Source organism: Mastomys coucha, unplaced genomic scaffold (assembly GCF_008632895.1).
Source record: "Mastomys coucha isolate ucsf_1 unplaced genomic scaffold, UCSF_Mcou_1 pScaffold1, whole genome shotgun sequence".
Lineage (NCBI taxonomy): Eukaryota > Metazoa > Chordata > Mammalia > Rodentia > Muridae > Mastomys > Mastomys coucha.
In genome coordinates, this window is record NW_022196891.1 from 3216022 (window position 1) to 3235915 (window position 19894).

The 19894-nt window shown below is 40.3% G+C and overlaps 1 protein-coding gene across 1 annotated transcript in view; it reads left to right on the forward strand.

The window, feature by feature from the left end:
* Positions 1-4809, forward strand: part of Serpinb5 (serpin family B member 5) — a 21829-nt gene extending 17020 nt beyond the window's left edge. Inside the window, exons 6-7 of the mRNA XM_031379891.1 lie at positions 2863-3030; positions 4299-4809. Coding sequence (XP_031235751.1) covers positions 2863-3030; positions 4299-4691 — 561 coding nt within the window. The 3' untranslated portion in view covers positions 4692-4809. The remainder of the gene's footprint in view (positions 1-2862; positions 3031-4298) is intronic.
* Positions 4810-19894: the final 15085 nt, after the last annotated feature.

Here is a 19894-nt window from a genome sequence, read left to right on the forward strand (position 1 = left end):
AAAAAAAAAAAAAAAAAACAAAAACAACCAAACAAGGAAAACAACAAACACTTAAGCAACAACAAAAAGTCAAAAGGGATAAACAAAATAAAAAACAAAATAAGACAAATAATAAAGAACACTCACATGGAACACATGGGGTCTGTGTTGGCCCTATACTCCTGAGCGTGAAGCCTGCCCTGAAGTGTGGTTGATATAAACCTAGTGACACTTCATTGGAGAAATTCCTTTGCCCTTTCCCAGCAGGTATCAATCACAAATAGCTTTTTGGCCAGTCATAGAGCTTTGTGCCGTTCACGTCCCCTTCTCAGGAATGGGATCCCATCTCGCCTGAACTTGGGCAGGTCATATGGGTGCTGCCCCAGCCTCGGTAACGTCACATGTGCTGTTGTGTCTGGAAGATGCTGTTTCCTTGGAGCCACTCACTATGTCTGGCTTTTACAGTCTTTCTGCCTCTTCTTCTGCATAGATCTCTGAACCTTGAGGGGAGGGGTTAGATAATGACATCCTACATAGGGCCCAGTGCCCTGAAGGCTCTCAGACTCTCCAGATCGTCCAGCTGTGGATTTCTTTGTTAATTACCATATACTTCAAGAAGAAAGTTCTCTGATGATAGTGGAGTAATGCTCTGATGTTTGGGTATGGCGGTACATCATTAGTAGTCATTTTGTTGCCGTGTTGGTTTAGCAGATTAATAGTAGTAGGTTTTTCCCTCGGTCCATGACTTATCTAGTGTCAGGTTCTTAATGCTAGAACACAGAAGGAACCCTTTCAGATACCAACTTGGTTGGGGTTGGCTAGAGAGGCTTCTGTGATTTCCCTCTTTCCCCCCCACAGAGTTCATGTTTTTACCACACTCACCCCAAATGTAATTTCCTTCAGACAAATTTACTTTCCTTAGTTCCAGCATTAATGCATGGACAGGCACCTTGTCTTTTTCACCTTAGTGTCTACAGTAATCTTACAACTAAGTGCTCAGAATATTTTGGGGTGAATAATCAATTTCCAAAGACCAACTTTAATTTTCCTTTGGATAGTCTCGGGTAGTCTCTAACTCGTAATACGAATTTCCCCAAATGTCTTCAACCTTCTGAATCTCGTGTCTCTACCTCTCCAACACTGGGATCATAGTGTGGTGGCAACCACCATACTTGGTTTTACGTATTGCTGGAGATTCAAACCAGAGCTCTGCATGCTTGGCAAGCACTTGACAAACTGAGCTACGTACGTCCTCAGCCCAAATGTCAGTGTCAGATAAAACACAACAGTCCATGATTGCATAGGTTTTCAGGAAGGGAAGAAAGCTGTTGTTGCTCCTAATAGGTCCGAAGAGGGAAACACGCTGTTGTTGCTCCTGCTAGATTTGAAGTCTCCCAGGGTTCTGTGTAAGGGGGTGCAGACAGCTTTTCTTCCACTCTCCCCCTGAGCTTTCTGACTGCAGTGGACTTAACCGACTTCAAGGGACAGGAACAGCTGTCACACGTTAGACATCTCAGACACTGTGTAGTCCACACACAGGCCTGTAGCACGGCTCTGGACACTCTTAGCACTGCCTTTCATGGAGGGCTGGGGCAGCATGTACTTTACAGCCTCTGCTATTACAAGGGTATTCGTGATCTGCGGAGCCTGGAAACCTAGATCCTCAACAGAATTATAGGGGTTTGATATTGTGATATTTCAGTGTCTACCTCATGAGCACCTACACTTGACTCCGGTTTCCCCTTGAATGCGTTCTATCACTTCTTTTTTTTGTGTCCTTTGAACTGCACTTGTCAATCACTAAATATTTTGAGTGATACTACTAAACTGTTTTGAGTGTTCCTTGGTGCCCTTTAAGGGCTGGGCTACTGTGAGGAAATTATAGTAAGAGCTTAACATAATGCCTATTCTGAAAGATGATGTGCAAATACAGATGTCTAAGTTATGCACCTTTTATCCTCAGTGCTTGACACTAGAAGAGGTTTTGGTTTCTTATGTTCTCTTTAAGATTTTGCAATGTTTTCATTTATTTGATGAATTATCTTGGGGGTTGACCACAAATGTACCTAAGAAATTTGTTTAAGTTTCATATACATTTAGAAACATAGTTTGAAAATAACTTTGTACATTTTCACTGTCCATATCCTTTCTTCTTCCTTCCCTCCCTCCCCCCTCATGTGTGTGTATGTGTATATGTGTGTGTGTGTGTTGTTAGATTGAAGCCAGAGCTTTTCACATGATAGGCAAATGCTATGTTCTTAGTCTGTTGTTGATGTTGTTTTTGAGACAAGGTATTTCTATGTAACTCAAATTGGCTTTGAATTTACTCTGTGGCTCTGGCTTGCCTTCAATTCATACTCCTTCTGCCTCTATCTATCTCCAGAGTGCTGGCATTATTAGACTCATAGAACTCCTTGTATTTTGATTGTTGCCTGTCTGCCATATGAAATATGAACTCATATTGTCTGATTTTTCTTTTTTATATATGTAAATGCAATATATACATACACACACACACACACACACATATATATATATATATATATATATATATATATATATATATATATAGTTCCTATAATGTAGAGTACGTGGGATAGTAAAGTGCATGAATAACTTCCAAGGAAGTCATAAGATCTTTAAAGAATGCATACTATGTGGATCCTCATGTTTGGGCTTAAGCCGTAATGCTCCAAAACCGCCAGAGAATTTTGTATATTCCTATCTTGACTGTCATTTCTATCTTTATTTCTGTCTTTTTTTATCATCTAGATATATATTTATATTTGTACATATGTATATATGTTTGTATATGTATATATGCAGTCATGTGTTCTTTTATAAATTGAAAATTAACCTTTCCAAAATATTCTCCTCTAATAGACAGAAACCAAACCCGTACAAATGATGAATCTTGAGGCCACCTTCTGCTTGGGTAGCATTGATGCCATCAGCTCTAAGATCATAGAACTTCCTTTCCTGAATAAGCATCTCAGCATGCTCATTGTGTTACCCAAGGATGTGGAGGACGAGTCTACAGGCCTGGAGAAGGTTAGGAGGCAGCTGGGCATGTAGACAAGTGAAGTCCTACATAGTAAAGAAGTAAAGATGGAGTCCTGTAGAGGCTCAGAGAGGCAGCCTCAAATACCTCAGCTTAGTCATCTTTAACGGGTCTGAGGTCTATCTGGGTCTTCTTTAAAGTGCAAAATAGCCAGCGTTTATTGTCATGTACAATGGGAAAAGGATAACCTAGTTTTATAGCATTTGTAATACAAACTATTATAAATGTTCTTGTTTACCAATGAGGAAGGAAGTCACAGAGGGCAAATAGCCAGTCCATCACCACATGATCGATCAGTCAATCACATGAAGACCAGGATTTGAGCCTGGGAGGAAAAGAGCTCTTGGCCTAAACTCCGTGCTTAAGCTGTAAAGGGACAGAAAAATAAGTCCATTAGTTGCAAAGCTAGTTAACTCTAATGCTTTTGATTTTTTTTTTTGTTTGGTTTTTGATCCTAGTAATTTGTACCAAAGAAAACTGAGAATATTAATTGAAAAGTAATTGTTATAGACTAATAGGAGAATAAATTATTCTTTTCCTGTTAGAAAATGCACTTACACTAGCTTCTGACCTTAGCACACCCTTGGCTTTTATTTACACCAGGAGAATAACACTGGTACAGCATTGTTTCACGTTAGCAGCAGCAGTTAGCTACTGATTCTTGGTGGTACCTGTGTGAAGGTCAAGGAGCAATTTAATTTCATTTGCTCCATGAAGAATTTTATGACTGGGTTATTTTATGCTTTGTTGCATATCTATCTTTTAAACCCGTTGAAATGGTTTTGCTCATCACTTTTGAATCAGAACTAGTCTAAGTTCCTATTATTAAAAATAGGAATAGCTTTTAATTAACTTTAGTGGTATGTCTAGATCATGAATACTACAAGCTCCTTTGTAGAGAGTTATAATAAACAGGAGACCTACAGGAAAGCTTCTAATTTTGTATTTATTTCACTGTTGTGTGACTAACACCACAATCTGTTTCTGAAAAACTGCTCTAGAATTTAAGCAAATAAAAGCCATGCTCTCATAGATGTTACTGAGAAGAGAGCCTTCCTGCAGGGCGGGGAAGAGAAGTCTGGGTGGCTGGTAGATCTTACATGAGGAACTCATCTCAGTGGTGGGCGGTCTTCAAACCAAGGTTGATTTAAATTCTTTAAAACTAGACTTAACACTTACTGTTTTTGATTAAGCTAGTTTTAAAAATATTTACAGTTAGAAGTAAATAAAACTAAGTACTTTTCTTTTTTGTCTTTAGATTGAAAAACAACTCAACCCAGAAACACTGTTACAGTGGACCAACCCCAGCACCATGGCCAATGCCAAAGTCAAGCTCTCCCTCCCAAAGTTTAAGGTAGAAAAGACGGTTGACCCCAAGGCTAGTCTGGAAAGCCTAGGGCTGAAAAGTCTCTTCGATGAAAGTACATCAGATTTCTCTGGAATGTCAGAGACCAAGGGAGTGTCCCTATCAAATGTGATTCACAGAGTATGTCTAGAAATAACTGAAGATGGTGGTGAGTCCATCGAGGTGCCAGGGTCCCGGATCTTACAGCACAAAGATGAATTCAATGCTGACCATCCGTTTATTTATATTATTAGACACAACAAAACACGAAACATCATTTTCTTTGGCAAATTCTGTTCTCCTTAGCTGGCAGGGCCTTGCCAAGTCTCAGGTAACTTTGTCTGTAGTTCCAGAGCTCTGTAAACTTTGTATCCAGACAATCACTTTCTATAACAATAAATTGTGAATGTTGATGAATCAGGAAGCAGTCCATATTTGTCATATGTAACCTTCACACTAACAGACACTTTTCCCCCTAATTTCTCCTTGTTTTCCTTTGTCAAAGAAGATAGCGAATACTTGTTATGAAAGGGAATTACTTTAGAAAACATGCGCTCTGCTCTTCATTGGTCAAAGCATCCAGAGCTACGGACAAAGATGCAGTCTTCAAGGGAGGAATTGCTGTAGGGATGATGCGGGGTACATTATTCTCAGGGCTTTGCCTTTACTGAGATAAAGAATATTCTAGAGATCTTCACTTCTTTCAACTCCTAAGGAGCAGTAGAGTATAGGGTTCACAAACTACCTTTTCCAAGTGAATTTGTGTACATGACACAAGACTGCAGGTCTAGAAACTTTCATGTTAAACCTTAAGAAACAGTTTTCTTCAAGATCCTAATTGGAGATTATAGAAGGATGACATGTTGTAAATACTATATATCATGGAACTCCACAAATAGCATATGGAATATTACCCTATCAACCACTACCTTAATATTTCTTCCATAAACATAGACTAGTCACACAAAATGAGGGTATAAAGATAGTTCATAAGTGATCAATTTTTCTGAAAAATGAGTGTTTCATGGAAACACTATGAAGAACATTCTAGATCTTTGAGTGTTGGATAAAGAATTCTGGGCCTATTTGAGCTGAAGACCAAGACCCTAAGGGAAAGCTCAGCTTTTAAAAAAACTGGCTTTCATTTTTACTAGGTCTCCCAGATGGTCATTTGGGTCATGCTGTTGCTGTCAGGGCTTCTAACCAGATCACAAGGTCCCTGACATCTCCAGGGTCAGCAACATAAAATCTATAGGGGTTCTCGTGATGACAAGAGTTTTGTAGCCAATAAAGGAACTTTCCTTTTTGTCTAATGTGACAGTAGGAAAAGGAAAGGGATTCCAAACCTTCAGAAAATACAAGCAACACTATTTAGGTACCCATAGTTCTTTGGCATATATCTTCTCAGTTTACAAATCTAACTATTTCAGATAGCAGTATGTAGTCTACACAAATAATTTATAAAATGGTTCTGGTAAGTCAACTATGTTGGAACATAATTTTAAATTCGCCACCAAAAGGAAGTATTTGCTGCAGTTTTTCTTATATGTCTCCTTTTAATCCAATTTCTTGCCATTTATTGTAATTAAGGTTCTTTTTTCTTCCAAAGGTTCGATGGTGACCTCTTTTCTGTGCTATTGACAATAAAATATTATTGAATTATGTGTCTTGTTCTTTCTCTGTTGGCTTAGAATTACTATCTTGAAATAGAACCAAGACACCTATTTATTAGAAGCATTTATATGTGTAAGTCCTTTCTGGGTTAGTGTGGAGTAAAAAGAATACAAATGAGTCATGTCCATGCTCTTCTTCCTTCTCCCTTGCACTCTGAGTAATTCAACAAAGACAAGACCAGATTGTGTTGGAATCATTCAAGCACTTCCAAGTTGAAACCACAGCCCAGCCACGAGGAGGACATACAGCTCCTCTCCAGTCCTTTTCTCTTTGGGTTCTTTCTCAAAATCTTTACTAAGATCCATAAGCTTGTGGTGTTTACTTAGTTGGTGTCTTTCCCCTTAATGACATGTTCATTTCTTTTTAATTACTTTTAACATCCTTGAATGTTTTTTTCTTTTTGTTTTGTAAAAAGAAAATGATCACTTGTACAGGCTCCCTACTCTTGCTCATTTCCCCATTCCAACTTATAAATAAAGTATGGGCTGATTCTGGGAAAGGTGAGTGAGTGTAGAGAGGAAGGAAGAGCCTGGTGCCTCCTGGCCAAGGGCTCAGGGAGTTTCAGGTGTCTACCAGAATTTTCAGTGTCTCCCTGGGATAGTCTACACTGGTGGTTTCCAATCATAGACAACGTCTTCCCTCTAGGGGATATTTTTGTTATTACAACTGGAAGAGCATCTTTTGGTCTGGTTAATACCTGCAATAGGAAAAGACCCCTCCTCCCTGAATAGCGTTATCCAGTACACTATGCCTAGAGTGATTTAGGAGATACCAATAGGGCACTTGCTAAAAGACAGATCCAGAGAGAGCATCCCTGAAGCGGAGAAAGAATGGTTTGGAACTGCAGTAGGGGATGAAGGATATCTTCTTTCTGTTATCCATAATGAGACCTGAAATTTGTTTGATTGCTTATTTTGGCAGAGCCTGCTTAGAGGCCCTATCTGGTTGGGATATGGGTTCCAGTTGGATTAGATGGTCTTCAGAGTCCCAAGAGGACACTGTACACATGAAACTAACGTTTGGCTCCTCTCATTCTTGATAGCTTTTCACAATGGCTCCAATCCAGCAAGGTCCTTCTACCTCTTCTTGATCTCCATGCTCTCTGCAGATGGAGTGGAGCAGAAGAATGTGTGTGGTAGGAAAAAGAAGGAATGAAGCCACTCCTACTGCCTTTCCCTGTGAGTCTGTAGGTCTCAGACAGACCTAGCTATGAAGGATGGTAAAATTTTCTATCTGAAAGAACCCAATCCTGATTTAGGTTTCTAAGCTTGTTCATTTCCAGAAATGTCCATATGGCATATGATAGTGGCCAGGAAACATCATACACAAACTGAGAGGTCGGACTTTGCCATGGCTAATAGGCATTTTTTCTTTTGAATTTTAATTTTGTTATATTGAATTTAACAATCTAAATCAAAATTTGGAAAAAAAACAAGCATTTTTTCTGCTTGTTTTAATGACTGCACACATGCATTATTCCACTTAAATATCTCAAAATTCTCCTGCTTCCAGCAAGCTTTTTCTTCAGTTAATACTTAAAACCTACTGCACTTTATAAGGGAGGTCCAATTTATTATTTTCCAGTTTTTTCCTGTCAACTACTTTTAGGGCAAACTTTTCATCTCTTGATTATGGGCATCACACGTAGGTCCCAGTCTTTCTCACTTCCTCTGTTGTCCCTACCTGTGGCTTTGAAGGTGTGCTAGCAAGGGAACAGAAGGTTCACTTGTTTGTTAGGATTGTATGTAAGATGAGAACTGGCCATGGGATAACAGGAGGAGGTCCTCACAGTCAAAAGCGCATCATGTGTGATGTCACGAGTGCGATCTCCTTTGACAGCACAGGGACTACTGCATTTCCATCTGCACTGCCAAATGCCCAGTCTACTTGTAGATGTAATATGGACAGGAGAGAATTTGCAAAGGACAGATCTGATGATCTCAAAACTGCATTTGGACACTTATCCTCACAAGCTCTAAGTTTGCTCTTTGAAAGTATTTGTCATGATCAAGCAGTGTTGTTTGAGGGGCTCTGCTGTTTATGTCATTTTGTGCTAAGTAGGATGGAAGTTAAAAGCCATTAGTTTCTGTTTCCAGGGGACTGATAACTTAACCAGATAAGCTACATTAAGGATGTCCTCCAATAATACCAAGTCTCACATTCGCCACCTGTTCATACCAATCAAAACACTGGAAATTGCCAGCAGCAGTGTAACATTAGGCAATCTTCCACTGGGACTCCACAAGAGTTGGATGCATCAACAAGGATTTGTTTTATGTAAGACCCCAAGAAGCCAGCAATACATTATAGATTCTCATGGAAGAAGTTGAGGCTCTTATAGCTTGCAGCAACACAACTGCCTCCTGCCTAGCCATCCTTTCACAAAATGACGGCACCCACTTTTTGTTCTATCTAAACATTCTTTTCAAATAATACACATGCAGAAGAGGACATGTGTACAGGTGGATGAGGTGTCCCTACTATCTGTACCTATGTTCCTTATCAGGAGTCTCAGAAACTCTTCTAGGCTTGCCTCTTTTGTTTCATGCCACCCCTCTTCAAGATAAGCTGGTATCCACCACCAACAACAGAGACATAGTCTGTCCTGTTTTTGTAATTTGCATACATGAAAGCATGATGTGTTCTCTTTCTAGTTGGCTGTACAAACACCTTCCATATTGTTGCATACAGTTCTGGATCACTTTCCTCTTTTTTTTAAGACAGGTTTTCTCAGTATAGCCCTGGCTGTCCTGGAACTCACTCTGTAGAACAGGCTGACCTCAAACTCAGAAATCTGCCTGCCTCTGCCTCCTAAGTGCTGGGATTAAAGACATGTGCCACCACCATCTGGCCTCTGGATCATTTTTCTAATAGCTGTACTGTTCCTCAAATTTGTGAATAAGTTAAATTGTGAATAAGTACTGTGAATTATTCCTATTCTTTTATTAATGGACACACAGGGGTTTCCAGTATTTATGGAACTGGTGCTATTATGAATATCGTGGCACTTTTGGGGAAATATGTGTTGATACCTGTTTTTAGATGTAACCTATAAAACACACACAAATCACATGTATAATATATGTGACCCTTGAGTGTCCGCCCAGTGAGCCACAGGAAGCACAAACATTCAACTTTGGTGAGTAGATAGTCTTCCATAGTGGTTTTTACTAGCACCTATCTGTTTTTGTTATTGTTATTAGATTATTATTTATAGACACTGCTTTTTGCAACCATGATATCTACTGTCACTATTCATGCCTGGAGCAGTTAGGCTCTTTGCTATGAATGATGTATTATTATAATCCAGCTTTTAGAACAGGAGATAAAGAGGACTGAAATAAATTTTACCACCAGGATTAAAACTCCAGGGTTCTCAGTCCACAGTTTATAACTTGTTCAGAATTATTGAAAGTTTGTCTAGAGGAGTGGTAGGTCTTCAGGAAAAAGACACTGCTGTATAAAACAGGATTCCACTGTTGAAGCCTTATGAAAGCTTATGTTAAATAAAGCTAAGCACTGTTGAGAAGGTTTTTTTGTTTTTGAACCTCTGGGAAAGCAATGACATTTGTTTCTTAAGGTTGTATGACCTGTCACCATGGTGTTCTCACCATGCCTTCTCATCTTGAAGGGCTACTCTCTCTTGTAACAAGCTTTGAAAGTAGCCAGGTTGCTTATCCTAGAAATTGATATGGAGAGAAAAATTTGTTGGGCTGTCACATGGGTGATAAAGTCTTAGATTCCATCACCCAACCACACACCTTATCAAGGGCTCAGGTGTTTCTCTAGAAGAAGAGAAAAAGGAATCTTTATCTTAGTGATTTCTGAGGCTCTTCTTGGTACCAACAAACATCAGAGCCAAGGTAAACCCAGCAATTATCTAGTAAGGACTCCATCTTCCAAAGGGTGGCCGAAGATCTAACATTCATCCTTGACACTGGGGGTATCACTGACCCCCCAAGATGAAGAAGCAGTTACTATAGACTCCCCTTCTCATTTAGAAAGATGTTGGTAATGTCTGTGATAAGGATTCCCTATTTCAATTCTTGAATCCCATATTAATGATTAAACGACTTTTATCCAGTAAGCCCCAAATGGTTGTAGAGGGAGGGAAAGTCAAGGGTATTCAATTAGGTTTTGTCAGGTACCACACAGTTGTTCTGTTTGGCCATTTATGATCATAGATGTGTTTCTTCACTTGCAGGGTACCAGTCTTTCCCTCTTCCTTTGGGCATACAGTTATGTAGGTCGATCCATGTTAAAGGGTACCTAGTAGAGAGGGTGAAGGAGGCCGAAGGCAAGCTTGTGTCTAACTCACATAAAGAAGATTCACCTCTTTTGAATTCACAGAAAGGTTCTGGGTAGGCTAATAATGGTCTGTTTACTATTCAGTAAAATTTGCCAATGTAGCAAAAATGTTACAATACAATCAATGTTATCCTTACTATAATTGACACTAACACTATCTGTTTAGTCATTTAATTTTTTTTTATAAAATAATAATCCTATGTGAAATGAGTCCAATTAGAAGTTTCTGGGGAGTCTAAGGTGATGGGGAACAGTCCATTCTTAGAGGGACATGCAAAACCTTGAGGATGGAGGACTAGTGAGCAGCACCGGGTATCTCTCCATACTCACTGAGCACAGGTAATATCATCAAATGGTGCAATGAGCAACCAGTATGCTGTGATGACAAGTTGAGACCTATCTGACCAGCCTGGTTTTCATTCTTGCACCCAACTTGGCCAACTCATAGTTCAAAAGAGGTCACTGGTCTCACTAACAACATAGTTCTTTAGGAAGGTCTTTTGCACAAAACAAGTTTCATGTTTAAGAACCAAGAGTGTGTGTTCTTAGAACAGTGATACTTACATAAGGCATATGAGTAAACAGGCCTTTTTGCTTTGTCAAAAGTTTGTTGGTGATTGCTAAATTTGACTAGACACTTGAGGGCAGGCCATGGGAAGTTAAGATGAAATATTTTCCCCTGCCCTTAATTCATCTTCTTTGCTGACTTACGGGAAAGCTAGCATTCAATGGGCAGGGTAATTGGGTCAGTGCGTTCCCAGGTAGAGAACAGGTTTTCCTATCCTTGGAGAGGCATCATTGCAAAACCACTGGCATGAAATCCAGTCTGCCCAAGCTGCTGCACAAGAGACTATACAGAGTGTCCTATTCCTCATCTTGGTGAGCCTCTATAGTGGAGTCACAGTTAACAGGGTATGATTCACACTTCTATATCTAAGACTTTTAAGTACAGTTTGTTCAATGATAACAATGTTGTCATCCAGTGAAGTTAAAGATCTAAGAGAGCATCTATGGGAATAGATAGCCATGAAACTTGACCACATAGCCATGAAACTACCAAGCCGGACTACCAAAAAACATTTTAACCAACCTGCTAATTCATTTATCCATTAGTTTACTAGATAAAAGTTTATCATGTTCCATTCAGGCAAAGTTGGGGTGAGACAGGAATAAGACATGGAGGTCAGAGTTCTGTCATGAGGAGTGACAGGAATCAGTGTGTGATTTGGGTCTTAGAGGATGTGGAGAACACATTGAAGACCCTGCTCAGTGTGAAGGACCTCTTGAGAGCTGAGCTGAGTCGGATATGCCCATTAGGCACCAGTGACATGAGGAAAGCATTAGAATAAAGAGCACATGACCATGATTATCTTCATTATCTTCATGATGGGGAGCATAGCTTCAAGCAGGCATGGTAGCTGAAAGTTCTACATCTACATCTGAAGGCAGCACGGAGAGCCACTGAACTTGGAAGAAGTTGTTTTGAAACCTCAAAGCTTCCCTCCCTCGTGACACATTTGGTCTAACAAGGTCACACCTCTTAATCCTTACAATAAATAAATACATAAATAAATATTTAAAAGGATTGTTACTGAGGAATGACAGCAAAGGTTTTTCTTTGTCTTCCACAGACATATATGTACACATAAACACATGAACGCATACACAAACATACATGCATACAAAAAGAAGAGGAACTAAAAAGGCCAAGCCATGTTGTTGGGCAGTCTATGAGAAGACTCAGGACCACATAACAACGCTCTATGGTGATCACGGAGCCAATGAGGGGCATTCTTATGCTGACAGCCATGGTCATTTTTATTCCACAAGTTGAGAATGAACATGTAACTAATAGGCTTCCCGTGCTCAGTGGTAGAGTATTTTGTCTAACATAAGCAAGACTCCAGGGTTCAATACCTAGCACTATAAAGCTACACAACACCACACAAAGCAGACCGTACTAAAATCACCAATCACATGAAGCCAGAGACACAAACTTTTCAAAGAACCACAATTTTAGGTGTCACAATATTTGTCCATGAAGCTGCAGAAGGGATTTCTAGGCAGCACCCTGGGAAAAGAGACTCAAACAGACAAGCAAACAAACAAACAAACCCCATCAGATCAAATGCCTATTTTTCGGAGTCAGATAATTTATAATTCCAAGTTTGCATAGCAGCTGTTTAGCAATGGCTGTAATTGTAGGGACACTACTGGAATGAGTTCAGGGCCTTGAGCTGTTCTAAATAGAAAGTCACTATGGCCATTTCAAGATGGTTCCAACTGTGTGATTCATCAAGTATTTGGAATGTCCAGAAAATGAAAAGAACTTATGATATTCTTAGGAACCAACTGTAAATTTATGTAAAAGTTCATTGTTGAAGATAAATTATGTATTTCCTCCCAGAGTGGTCATAAGAAAGACACCCAAGGGCCTAGCCTGGCTCTGCTGTGGGTACCATTATGATGAGCAAGTATTGACAGAGAGATGGGAAAGATGTATTATGGGGTGGAGAGATGGGAGAAAAAAATGAAGCTGAGAACTTGGTGCACTGTATCTGGACATGTGATGGCAGTGAGGAACAGGTGGGTCTGAGGAGACTGCATGACCACCTGAGGTCATCATGGTGATGTCCAGGCCCAGGCTGCCACCACCAGCAAAGTAACAGCCAGGGTCATTGCTGATGTCTGTGTCCCACATTGCTACTGAAGGCCATGGGATGTCAGTGGTCTTGGCTGCCACCTGAGACCATGTGGATGTCTGAGGGCCATGCTGACCTCAAGGGACATACTGATCTGAGTGTCCTGCACTGCTATTCTAGGGCATCTGGACCCATGCTGCCTTGGGGGTCATGCCTGTGTCCATGTTTCTATTGCAACCAGGGTCTGTGTTGATGTCTGAGGCCTGTGTTATGACCAAAGGCCATGTGGATGTCCTTGGGCTTACATTTGAGATCATGCTGATGTCTGAGCACTGTGCTGAGATGGCCTGTTCCTCAGCTATGGCTGGATAGCTGGTCCTGCTTCACCCTCGGGAAACATGGGAGATCTAGCTTTGGTGGCTGGGGCATAGAAGAGCTGGTCCTGATCCTCATCTACAGTGGGTAGTATGGGCACAAGAGAGATGTCCCCTTAATCTCCTATCAATGGCTGGTAGGTGAGCTGACCCTCAAGGAATGAGGTCAGTAGAGCTGGCTCCTTCCCTCATGGCTGTGGTACTCAAGAGAATAAGCTCCATACCTCACCTGGCATCACAATAGAGCTGGCCCCGGTGGCTTGGGTCTTGGATCTACAAGAGATCTGGCAAGCTGACCAACCCTGTTCCCACCCAGTCTCAGATCCGGGGCTCTGAGTTGGTCCACTCCAGCATCTGCTCCATCTGTGAACTGTTGGAGATCTAAAGCTGCAGGATTTCCATGACACAGGACACCAACAGGATATCTGAGAGAGTCCAGGTAAGAATCCAATATTGATAGGGTAGCAGAAGCTAGAGGCTTCAAACCAGACCAATGACTCATTGCCATGAACATTTGTCAGTAAAGCTATTTGCACACACTGTGGCACACAGTAGCTGAGTTTTTTTGTTTTTTAAATATTTATATTTGGTCTTGTTTTTTTTTTTTCTGCTGACACATACAAGTTCTTTCTTTCTTTCTTTCTTTCTTTCTTTCTTTCTTTCTTTCTTTCTTTCTTTCTTTCTTTCTTTTTCTTCCTTCCTTTCTCTCTCACTTTCTTTCTTTCTTTAATTAGATACTTTATTTACTTTTCAAATGTTATCCCCTTTCCTGGTTTTCCCGCCAAAAATCTCCTATCCCATCCCCTCTCCCCCTGCTCCCCAACCCACCCACTCCTGCTTCCCTGACCAGGCATTCCTCTACAATAGGGCATAGAGACTTCTCAGGACCAAGGGCTTATCCTCCCATTGATGTCCAACTAGGCTATCCTCTGCTACATATGCAGTTGGAGCCATGGGTCCCTCCATGTGTACTCTTTGGTTGGTGGTTTAGTCCCTGGGAGCTCTGGGGATACTGGGTGATTGATACTGTTGTTCCTCCTAAGGGCTGCAAACCCTTCAGCTCTCTGGGCCCTTTCTCTAGCTCCTCCATTGGGGACCCTGTGCTCAGTCCAACGATTAGCTGAAAGCATCTACTTCTGTATTTGTCAAGCTCTGGGAAAGCCTCTCAGGAGACAGTTATATTAGGCTTCTGTCAGCAAGCACTTGTTGGCATCACAATAGTGTCTGGGTTTGGTGACTGTATATGGGATTGATCCCCAAGTGGGGCCGTCTCTGGATGGTCTTTGCTTCAGTCTCTGCTCCACACTTTGTCTCTGTATCTCCTCCCATGGGTATTTTGTTCCCCCCTCTAAGAAGGACCGAAGTATCCATTTTGGTCTTCCTTTTTCTTGAGCTTTCATGTAGCCTGTGAATTGTATCTTGGATATTTCAAGCTTTGGGGCTAATATCCATGAGTGCATTCCATGTGCATTCTTTTGTGATTGGGTTACCTCACTCAGGATGATATTTTCTAGTTCCATCCATTTGTCTAAGAATTTCATGAATTGTTTTTATTTGAGAATTTCACACAGGGATATAATGTATTCTGATTACATCACTGTCACTCCTTACCATTCCTACCAACCACACCTCTTCATCCTTACCTGTCACTTTAGCAGGCTCATGACTTCATTTCGTTTTGTGACCCATCTGGTTTAACTAGGGCTATCTGTGAACCCTGAACTGGACTTATCCATGGACCTTTTAAATAGTCCCTTCTTGTGCTGTAATGGCTTCTGTTGTTTGGTCCAATGTAAGTTCTTTGTTGTGAGCTGTCATCTCACCCGGACACACAAGAAAGGGTTGTTTTCATATGTTTGTTGAAACACTAGGGATCAATAAGGGAAGGGCCTAGCATAGGGTTGAGGACCATTAATTATTCACTCCAGGAAGACTGAGCCATAGATGCCCAGAACTCATGAAATAGGCAGGGAGCCTGCCACCCTAGGCTGCAGTCAGTCCTGTTCTGAATGCCTCTGGTTTGCAGCCTTTCCAAGTCCCGGGACTTGGAGTTCATGTCTTAGTCAAGGTTTGCCGTTTGAGAAACCGCAGAGCTTGTGAAATTGTCTCTGTGGCTTGTTTTCTCCACACAGAGCCAACCTCCTAAGGTTTGTTACAGCCCAGGGGCAATGTGTATGAAGACTAATGGTCATCTGCCAGCTGTTCACCTCATGTTCCACTAGATGGCGACATTCATCATGTTATGGATGGGCTGCCCAATGTCTCAAATAGTTGTAATCAATCCTTTGAAGATATGTCAGCTCTAGAAGTGCCTTCGACCTTTTCTGCCTGCATCACTGAAGACATTCTTTTTCAAGTGAAAAACACAGGGTGCATCTCTTTCTCTTAAATGATAACATGTCTTAAAGTTTCGTATTAGGCACCTGACACTCCATCTATTGTTTTTATCACGATGTGAGTGCTTACGTGAGCTCCATCGGCAAACGTTGCAAAGTGTACGATAGTAGAGAGCTGTTGACTATAGGCACAAAGCTGGTCAGTGAACCCATCGATCCAATCCATTTTTCCTAACTGACTTTTCATGCCTGTGGATAACCAGTCTATTATTTTCCTTCTTACCTTCAACTTCTGTCAAAAACCATCCAAGATTCCATGATATTGATAATGATGATATTACTTTTTAATTTATGCATGAAAATTGAATGTACTTTTGAGGCACTGTGTAATATTTTGAAGCACATACGTGGATGCCTTAAATTGGACTATTTTAGACAGTGCGAATGATAGACTCCCTCTCACTGTATATGTCTTTCTGGGCTGGTTTAGGGCACTTTCCATGTTCTGCCATTTCATCTGTGATATTGGTATTGTACAATTTATTTCTTTTAAAATGCTTAGAGGATCTTAAGTTTATTATTATTATTATTATTATTATTATTATTATTATTATCATCTCTTTAGTTTTTTTTTTCTTCAAGGCAATTTGGTCTGTAGACCAGACTGATCTAATAGAGATCTGTCTGCCTCGGTCTCCTAAGTGCTGGGATTAAAGAATTTCCCCTCAACGTTCTTTGAGAAATCAATACAATGTATTTTGATCATATTCACCCCTCACTCCTCCCTCATCTTCTAGATCCACCCCAACATGTCCTCTTAAAAACAACAAACAACATCCCCAAACCTCCAAAACATTGAGTCCGGTTTTTACTTTCCATATACTCTTATGTATGGAGGCATCCACTGGAGCATGTGGGTGATTTAAAAAGGATGTGGGTGAGTGTCATATCCTTAAATAAAACCATCTTTCCCTCATGGCTAAGAGGTATTCAGTTTGGGGTGGGACTTAGTGATCACCTCTCTCTCCTCCATGCTTGGATTTTTGTCTGACTTGATCTTGTGCACGCTGTCACAGTCCCTGTGTGTTCTTTCGTGTTACTACCATATTGTGTTGAGAGAATACTCTTTCTTTCTAGTTGTTCACATCCTGGCCCTTATAGTCTTTCTGCTCCCTGCACAATGACCCCTAAGTCTTGGGAGTAGGGTCTGTGATACAGATGTCACAGTTAGGGCTGAAGATTCTGCGGTCTCTTATTCTCTGCATCTTGGTCAGTGGTGGCTCTGTGTTAATCATGATCTACTGAGGAAGTAAAAGGCTTCACCAATGAATAGTGAGAGATGTATAATCTGGGCATAGCACTAAGTCGTTAGAAGTTGACTTTTAACTATTTTCATTTAGCAGAACAAAAGAAGTAATATGTTCTCCCTTAGGACCTATAATCTAGTCAGCCACAGATTCTTGGCCCTGACCACAGTATTGGCCATGGATTCTACTTGGTAGAGGGGCTTTAGCTCACTTTAGAAAGTAGTTGACTACTTCCACTAAATATATATTTTTTATTGTATGGATTGTATTTATTGTATTGCACCTCTTTTGCCCTACCAGCGTTTAAGTTGTCCCCACATCTTGCAGTAAACACTGGCGTCGTGACATCTTTTCAATTATTTTGGATCTCTACACAGCAGTGGGATTGCATATTGCAGTTCTGATTTTATTTCTTAAGATGCCTTTAATGGTTTCCATGCGGCAAAACCATCTTACATTCTCACCAGTCATGCACATGGCTTCCAATTTTTCTACTTCATTGCAACTATGCCACCAGGTTTGCAACTATCTCTCATTGTGGCTCTGACCAGCATTTCCACGGTGATTAGTGATGTTAAACACTTTTTATCTGTTGGCATCTGCATGTCTTCTTTGGAGAAATCTCTAGTCAAGTCATTAATACATTAAATTCAGGTTATTACTATTGAGTCTCAGGAGTGTCTTCCACACTTGGGTGAGCAAACTACTGGGACTTTTTGTGATGATCCAACTCCCAGGTTTCCATCACTGGCTCCTTGCTGACCACTCTCTAGCATTTATCTTCCAAGGGTCCTCATGGAGCTCCAACTCTGCTTAGCATCTCTGTGGACTCCTGCGGATGACGGGAACCCACATTGAATTCACAGTCTCTCACACATGCTTGCTCCCCTCCTTACTTCCCTTACTTCCCTTTATCTGAATAGAGCAACATCATCTACCTGGATGAGCACTCTGTACCCATTACTTTCTACAATAGATTTTACTCTCAAGATGTACAAGCGTATTTTCTCACATTAGTCTTCTTCTCTCTGCATGTATGTATGCCTGTGTGCATTGATGATGGGGTCAGAGGTATCTCCCTCCCTCCCTCCCTCCCTCTCTCCCTCTCTCTCTCCCCTCTCTCTGTTTTTGAGATGTGTTCTTTTGCTGAACCCACTGCTCACCGATTGTCTAGCATGCCTGGCTAGGGAGGTATCCGCCTGTCTTTGACTCACTCAAGCCAGTGCAGCCACACCTGTATGTATGTGGGTGCTAGGTATTCAAACTCGAGTACATGACCCCACTGAGCTGTTACATCCTTGTTTGATAGGTTTCTGCCCACACTGCAGGCAAACAATCTTCCTGCTTCATTCTACAAAGCCATCATTGAGAGACATGCCTTTGACAGCCTTTAAAAGAGGGGCCTCTACACTCCTTCTCTGGAACAAGCAAAGACTCGATGCTTCTACATGAACAGACATCATCAGAGGAAAGAACTACACAAATGAGTCCAAACCTTGACATTCTGTTATTGGTGTGGATTTTCTTGGGCCCAATGTTTATCTTTCAAACACTTAATTCTAAGGGCTAAAATGAATTGAAAATTGAGAATTGAAAATAAAAATTAAAGGAAAGAATGATAGAACAAAAGGACAACTTCTCTTTTTTTAGCAGTGGGAGTGACTACTGGTTTTCTTTGATAAAATTAATCTTCAATATAGAGATGAATACAATTAATGTATGTTGTCTTTCAGATATCATTTAACTTAGTGCTTACTTAAGTCGCAGAAAAAAGCTTAGAATTAAATCTGGATCATGTTTAGCACTTTTACTTAACTGAGAAACTAAGTTTCAAACTTATGTTTCTGAACCATAAAACACACGTGCTTATTGCATAATATTTACTCATATAAGACATTCATTATGGGCTGACATTTTCCCACACCCACATTTCTATGCTGTAATCTTACCTTTAAGGACTTTAGAATAGGATGGTTTTTGGAGACATGGTCTTTAAAGAGGTAATGTTAAGTGAGGGCATTTGGTGACCACATCCTACCTGATCTATGTCCTTCTAAGAAGAATGCAGGATGCAGGTGTATAAAAAGGTAGACTGTAAGGAGAAGTCACCTGCATACCAAGAATATGTCTCAGGGGAATAACTACTAAGCATTCTTTGATCTCGGACTTCTAGCCTCTAAAACACCCACAAGTGACTTTTAGCCTCCACAAGTGTGGGGGATAACTGTTATTTAAGTCATATAGTCTGTGTGCTTATTACTGACCCTAAGAAAGCTAACACACTAACATGGCACTCAAAAAGTAGCTAGAAAGCTTGGATTTTAAAATACATTTAAACCCATGAATTCTCTCCAGGAAAAAAAAATAAAAGCAAACCTACTATAATTAACACAGAAGCAAGGTGTGTAATAATATTCTATAACAGTATTACCGAGGTTTTAATTATTATTGGTTGAATTACACTAGCTCATCTTTGAAAAGTCATTAGTTTTTTTAAGTGTAATTTTACTTCCTTATCTGAATTCTGTGGTCACTCTTGTGGTCACTTGAACAGATTCTTGTTTTTCCTCCTTCCATTCTCCCTACATTACAGTACATATATGTATACCTATACAGGGATATATATCATATGCATACTTGTATCCATCTGTGAGGAAATATATAAAGATGTACTCATGAATACATATTCATGCATTTTTTTTAAATTGAGACAAAATAACTTTTATGTAACAGTTGAATTAAACAATAATATAGTTGTGGGAAAGATCCATATTAAAACTGATGTTTTAATGTTGCCTGAAAAGTAGACATTAGGATGCCAGAGAACTAATCATTTCCATGTTTTAAAAATATATATTCCTGATATAA